Below are 7,115 nucleotides of genomic sequence, written 5' to 3' on the forward strand. Positions count from 1 at the left end.
AACAGTTTTAAAAATTATACTAAATTAATTAAAGGTTTTGAGTGTGAGTTTTAAAAATGTAAGTGTTTTATGGTGAAACTTGGTCTAGATCAAACTCAATCTAAATTAGTTAGAGCTAATGGCAGAGCTACATGTATTTGAGGGGGGGCATATGCACCCCCTCAACTTGAAAGAAATTGCAAATGAATAGTAAATATTTTATTATTTTATTTTTTTTGGCCACAAAATTTTGAACTCCTTAAAAACTAGGTCCTTTTTTAGTGAATATTTTAACTTAAGTTCAATTATGAATTACTAAATTCAAAACTCCAACATAATTTTATAAACGAATATACTTATTTATTTATTTTTTTTAAATCTCTAATTAATTATTATATATTTTTATATATAAATAATATCATAAATTAGTGACTTATATGGAAGAGAATATTTTTAATAACATTTGACAAGAAGTAGGGAACAATTATAAAATATATGATTATTTTTAAAAAAATGTTAAATAATTCTTTTTAAATCATTATTTTTAAAATTAATCTGCATCCCCTGATATGGGGTCTTGACTTTGCCACGTTGGTTTTCAGACATCAGATGATTTATTAAAAACAACAAAGAAAGAAAGATATGCAACTCTAGTTTACTTTTGGAAAATTCCAATGCCCTTTCTTCAGTTCCCTTTCTTGCATGAAATGAAGTGGACAATGATTCATATCTAAACATTTCACACCTTATCATGTTATCTGCGCGAGTCCATGTTCCCTGACAAGCGAATAATGGGAATGGGAAGAAGCAGTAGGGGAAACACGAGAAATATCAATGTCCACAAACTTGTTGCCATTCATTCTCAATATAAGAGACTACACACTAACACAGTCCACCACCACCACCACCACCACCACCACCATCAACATAATCAATTGAGGGATATTTCCACAGTTGTCTAACTTTATTTAAAAAAAAAAAAAAACGAGACCCAACTTCATCTAGCCACTTATGCCAGTTTATGGAGGATCAAAATGCTGTCACTGACCACCAGTGATGGTGGTATCTAGAGACTCGCACTCACCAATCTTTGTTATTCTGATAAATTATTTGTACAGCCAGTTTACCCGCTGGAAACAAATTTGATTGGAACTCCACCCAATTCAGCAATTACATACAATGATTTGGCTGAATCTGTCTCACGAAACATCGACGCATACTGTACTTCTTAGTTGGAAAACCGGCATGTTCAATCCCGTATTTTCTGGACTCCAACCCACCGAGCATAATCGACCCACCTATTTACAGAATATATGTAATAAATTTCTTTAAAAAAGAGAGGATGCAGAAAAACGATTTAAAGATAATCCGAGTTCGGTCGAGAATCTTACAACAGTGAGCCCAAGAAAGTATTGCCAGTTCTAACAGCAAAGCAAACTGCACTTAGTATAAGCTTTTGTTGATGTAGCAAAGGCTCTAAAATCCGTTGTTCAATAATTCCTGCGAGTATTTGGTACCTAAAAGACATCCACAAAGACAAAGCCTCTGTTAAATTCTGCATATGCACACAAGAATCAGACATCGCTCAATTCATTTATGCAAAAATGCGGTATTATAGCTGTCAAATCCCTTTCATCTTCAGTGCAAAGTAGGGTCTAATTACGTTTGCTTTTTTCAGGAGTAAATACATAGCAAAGTATGGATGGATGTTTACATAACTGGAGATTATCTAGGCATGATGGGTTGGACGAGGAGAAAGGCTCCCTCATCCAACCTTAGTGAATCATCCTTTAGTAAATCATCTTTATAATAGTTTCTTCTTCTTAGTTAAACATGTGCATGTAGAACATCAGTATTACTTCCAAGACAACGTCCTTTTTTTCTCTTCTTCCAGGCACAAACATAAATGTAACCATCGGATCATTTTTATCATGACAAAAATTCCTAACAGCTGTGTTAGCTGCACAGTGGAAGTATTAGTTCTGAGATGTGAATCAAAATATTAAAAAAAAAATACTTCAAAACATATACATTCCCCCTTGCATTCCTGAACATATATACCAGATCATACACACATGCAAAAATCTTCCTTGATTCAGGTGTCTTGTTCATTCAGAATCATTTGCTGATGTTCCCAGGCTAGATTTTTAACTAGTTAAAGCACAAACTATTACTTCATTTTTTGTGAAATACCACCCTAAGCCTTAGTACCACCGGTATAGCGCTTGTTATCACAATTTATATAAACTGCATACAGAAGTCAAAGAGCAAAGCAGATTTAAGGTGTAGGAACTAGAATTGAACAAGGTTTGTGCTGTGCAGAGAGATTATTAAAATGCCCTCAGATATTCATATGAATAGGATTCATTGTAATAACAGTGAATTCCAATATCAAAATTAGAGTGATTATGCATGCAGCTGAACGGATACAACCTCCAAAAAAATCCCATTCATCAAAAGCGGGGTGAACAGATAAAAAACCAGCATGCCAATTCAAGGTCATTATGCTTTTGCTTTCTCGATAAGTAAAACAATAGCAGATATGTTTTTACCCTTGTACACTAGCACTCTAAGAATGGTATTTGAGCAGGCTAGCATTTCCATTCCATGTCAAATTAGCTTAGCAGTGCAATTATTTTATCCAAAACATCAACAGTATGCAACGGGTCAGAATTAATGCAATATCTCAAGTATGGTTTTCTTGGTCAAAACTATATTATGGCGTCCATCATCCCTCAAGGTGCAATGCATTCAGCCATTCACAGCTTGATGTGATTTCCTTGAATAAGATTTAATTTTTTAGTTGAAAATTTAGTAGACAAAGGAGCATTCATTTGTAGTATAATGTTTTAGATAATGACACACCTCAGGTTGCTAGATACTGCCATGTAAACCCCATATGCAACACTGGTCGATATTATCGGTACATCCTCAGCTTCCGCAGCAAAAGATTTATCGACAGCCTTTCGAGCATTAATCAATGCATTTGTTACACCTGTACCAACCTGAAAAGGCACTGCAACAGTCATGATACTATCACTTAAACATTACGTATTCTTTATGTTGATTTCATATATGCTATAATATACACCAATCATGAAACAAGATAGACGCCCCAATGCCAACAAAGTGATTCCTGCCTCAAATCAAAGTGAAGTTCATTATAAGATATGCATCATAAAATCTTTCTAGCTAAAATCTAGGAAACTATATGAAGAATATCATACAATTAAACCAAACAAATAGGATCAGCTAAGCACGAAGAAGAATAAGATTTGGCATCGTAGATGACATCCAACTGCAAAGGAGATGTTCTTTTAGAAAACTGTGCACCTATATGATGAACAATATGGGGTCCAGACTCCAGAGGAGCAAGAGTCCCCAAGAAAGAGATGACTCTACAATAAGATCTCATTATTAAATTTTCATTATCTATTCAATTTGTTGACCTAATAACCTATTTCTTCCTCTTCTCATTTTCCAAAAAAGAATCTAGCATTCTTGCTCAATACTTTTGATATAAGCTCTAGCACAAACTAGCACTAGCACAATAAACACCATGAAACAGGTACCAGCAGCAGGTTTGCAAATTGAAATGACGACTTTACTTTCATAGTTCTTCATTACCCATGAGAATCAAAGAAATGAAAATAGTGCAATGGCTTTCCTATAGGGAGGTTAAAAAAAAAAAAATAGAAGGGCACAGTAGCTGCCAGATCCTCTTTTCTGGCAACAACTTATGCTTACAGAACACATTCAACTACATGCCAAAAAATTGTTAAACATGACTATTTCTATTATTTTGAAGATCAGAATAGTAGCAACCACAGAGAATGGAATACCATTTGCAATGACCAGGAGCAAGGTTTTTGGCGATGGATAGATTTGATGCTATGCTCAGTGGATGAATACTAAGACAACACTAAAATGGTATTTTCAAGCACATTAGGAGTTAAATTACCAGAGATGCGCCCGTCCCAACTGCAAATAGCTTCGCTCCATTACGCTGCATAATAGATGGAGATGATAAAAATCCTCACTTACAATGAAGTAATTTATGTCATTCTTTACGTGATCCAAAACATACCACTATAGCACCTATTCTCTGTAAAAGAGAATATGACGTTCCAGCCAAGGCCACCTGTTCAATCAATGTGATATTTATATCATATCAATTATCTACAGAAATAAAAAAAAATTAAAAAAAAAGGGAAATGTGGAAAGCTTTGCAAACAGTGCCAACCTGAAAAGCATTTTCAGGACAGCCATGGAAGAATTTAGCAATAGATCCAGCACTAACTGCAAGAGGTGGTCGGAGGGAAACCGTGGGAGCTGGCAGCCACACAAGCATAAAATCTGCTACAATAGCCATTACCTATTGAAGATATCAAATAAACAAATTAGATGGCACTGATCTGCTTAATAACGAAAAAGTCAGCCTGAATTCTTCAGAGACATTCATGCTAAAAGGTAAAACCAAAGCTGATTAGTAGCAAGAGAAAAATATGATCCTAAGCAGATTGCGGAATAGAAGTTAAATAATGCAGATGGACTTTTAACTGAGCAGGCAAAATCTGCTCATGTTATTACCTATTGCATTATGTTGTTAGACCAAAAGAAAATAGCTATTAAAAGGATTAGCTAAAACAACACTTTTATTTCATTTTGTTGCATATATATTTACATGTTTGCAACCCAAGAATATTTGTTCGTAAAAACAACTCAATTCACATGCAGTGATTTAGTGGCATGCCACAAGCAGCTCATTGTACAATTATAAACAATTTTACAGAGCACCTGGGTTTTTCAGACTTAATTTCATTCTCATCTAGAAAAGCATCATGACCAAATCTTCCAAATAAAGCTGAGGGCTAGTAGACAATTCAGCCATAGTTTTCAATTTACCATCCAAAAAACACATTTAGATCCCAATCCTGGGAAGAAAAGGGCTGGGGAAATTTCTAGATTTCTATCTTGTTGGACACTCTACATGGTTGCATTAGTCAACTGACACTGCATAACATAGAAGTGTATATATATTGTTGAATGGCATACCACATCAGCAAGAACAAAATCCAGCTCCTTGGAAAAATTTTCTTTGCGCCGCTCCAACTCTGCAGCAGTCTGAAAAGCAAGAAGGATTCTGAATTTTCATTATAGATGGACAAAATGTCTGATAAGTGTGGGACGCAGAAAAGGATTCTGAATTTTCATTATAGATGGACAAAATGTCTGATAAGTGTGGGACGCAGAAATGAATAAGCTCCAAGTGAAGAACCAAGAAACAAACCTGAGCTTTGCACTCCGTCTTAATGACAGTAATGAGAACTAAGAAAAATAAACTTGATTTGATAGATAGTAGGAGAAAAGATTCAATTTATTGTATTAGAGACTTTGGTTCTCAACATTGTTTCAATTTGGCATCCTCTGTTTTTTATTCAGTACATTGATAATGATAATGGAAGAACTAAAAACATGACTATATTTTAATTATTTAAATTCTGTGGCGCCATGACAAAATCACGGTTCCTCTCCTGAGTTACATGTCTTGTTTTAAATAAATTTTAAAAGAAAATAAAACCATCAAATTCCAAGAAATAGTGGTCTGAAATCTGCAGGGAACAATCAAAAAGTAAACTCATGACATGTATTGCTTGAAAATGGGGGTTTAATTTCAATGAGATAAATAGATACGCATCCAAAATCTAAACAATTAAGGCCAGTGTGAATATTCGTTCGGTCTTTTTTTTTTTTTTTACTATGATAAATACGTCTCATTTCATGGCTTATATTTTCATTATCAATTGAGTGACCTAGAAAACTCCATTTTACATACAGGACACAGCATTCTTACGATGGTAGCTAATAAAATATAAACATGGCAAATGAAAGTGTCTTTGTTCCCAGTGTAAGTAGCATGTAAAAGAAACATCTAACAGCATTAAGAATGTGATTGAAAGACAAAAGAAAGGAGATTAAATTCAGCTAGACTTGCAATCAACAAGTTTAAATAATCACGTCCAGCATCAGACACAAATGTGCCTAATTAACTGAATTCAATTAATATCATTCTGAGAAACGAACCTTAGTAAAGATCCCAACCCCGCACTCCATAGCAACCTTGGCCAGGAACAAATCATCCGCCAACAAACGCTCCTTAAACCCTCCGAAATTGAGCAACCACCGGAACACAGCGGACTTCTCCAAATCGAAGAACCTCCTCACAATCGAACCCGGCACACGCCCCGCCTTGATCGCCGCCGCTAAATCCGCCGGCAAACTGTCCAGCGACCTGCCCACCTGCGCAAGCACCAACAAAGCCTCCTCCTTATTGTGTTCTCTGCCCTCCTCTTCACCGTCCCACCCACCGCCGCCGCCACCTCCACCTCCACCTCCATGTCCAATGCTCCCGCCACCGTCCCCCACTGAAAAAATGGTGGTCTTCGGCGGACGGAGCAAATGGGTAGGGGAGAAAATAGGAGCGGAGCAAGTGAGATTGGAAGAGAAGAGATTAGGAGATTGTTTTGCACGGCGCGTGATGAGGGTGAGGCTTGGAAGAGAAGAGCGGTTGTGATAGGAACAATGGGGTTTAGATGGAAGAGAGAAAGAGAGGGAGGAGAAGTTGGAGAAGGAAGCGGCGGCCATTTGAGCGGAGAAAGAAGCGAAGGTGATAGTGGTAGATTTGTGAAGCAGTGTAAGGCGGATTGACTGTTGACTGTAAAAGTGGAGAAAGAGAGATGTGAGAGTTGGTCAGCCCTTCGGCTTTTGCTTCGCGTGATCCTCCCTTGTTTGGTGGGGGAGGGAGGAGGTTGTGGCCTTGTGGGGTCCTCATCTTGGCGACTATTCAAGCGCGCCAATGGTTGGCAGTGGAAACTTCCTCTTCTATTTCCATTCCACCTGATAATATTTTTATTATATAAAGCAAAAAGTATTTTCCAATATTATTCCCCAGAAATTCTAACTTATTCAATATATTCTAGCTGAAGAGGACGAATAAATTCTAATATTTATAATTTTATAATTATATTTCTAACTTATTCAATATATTTAATATAATTTTAATATTTATAATTTTATTTTTAAGACAAATAAACTAATATTTAAATGCTTAAAATTATAGATACTGAATTATAAAA

At 36.0% G+C, this 7,115-nt stretch overlaps 1 protein-coding gene across 1 annotated transcript; it reads right to left on the reverse strand.

Annotated features, from left to right (window-relative positions):
- Positions 1 to 951: 951 nt before the first annotated feature.
- On the reverse strand, positions 952 to 6,751 carry LOC129299674 (protein RETICULATA-RELATED 4, chloroplastic-like). The gene is made up of 8 exons (XM_054938140.1): positions 6,064 to 6,751; positions 5,035 to 5,103; positions 4,223 to 4,354; positions 4,067 to 4,120; positions 3,941 to 3,985; positions 2,845 to 2,984; positions 1,371 to 1,496; positions 952 to 1,277 (listed from the first exon to the last, which is right to left on the reverse strand). The coding sequence occupies exons 1-8, from the start codon at positions 6,622 to 6,624 to the stop codon at positions 1,229 to 1,231; spliced, it is 1,176 nt and encodes a 391-aa protein (XP_054794115.1). The 5' UTR covers positions 6,625 to 6,751; the 3' UTR covers positions 952 to 1,228.
- Between the last annotated feature and the right edge of the window lie 364 nt (positions 6,752 to 7,115).

Source organism: Prosopis cineraria, unplaced genomic scaffold, assembly GCF_029017545.1.
Source record: "Prosopis cineraria cultivar Desert tree isolate PC_DT_omini unplaced genomic scaffold, ASM2901754v1 PC1255, whole genome shotgun sequence".
NCBI lineage: Eukaryota > Viridiplantae > Streptophyta > Magnoliopsida > Fabales > Fabaceae > Prosopis > Prosopis cineraria.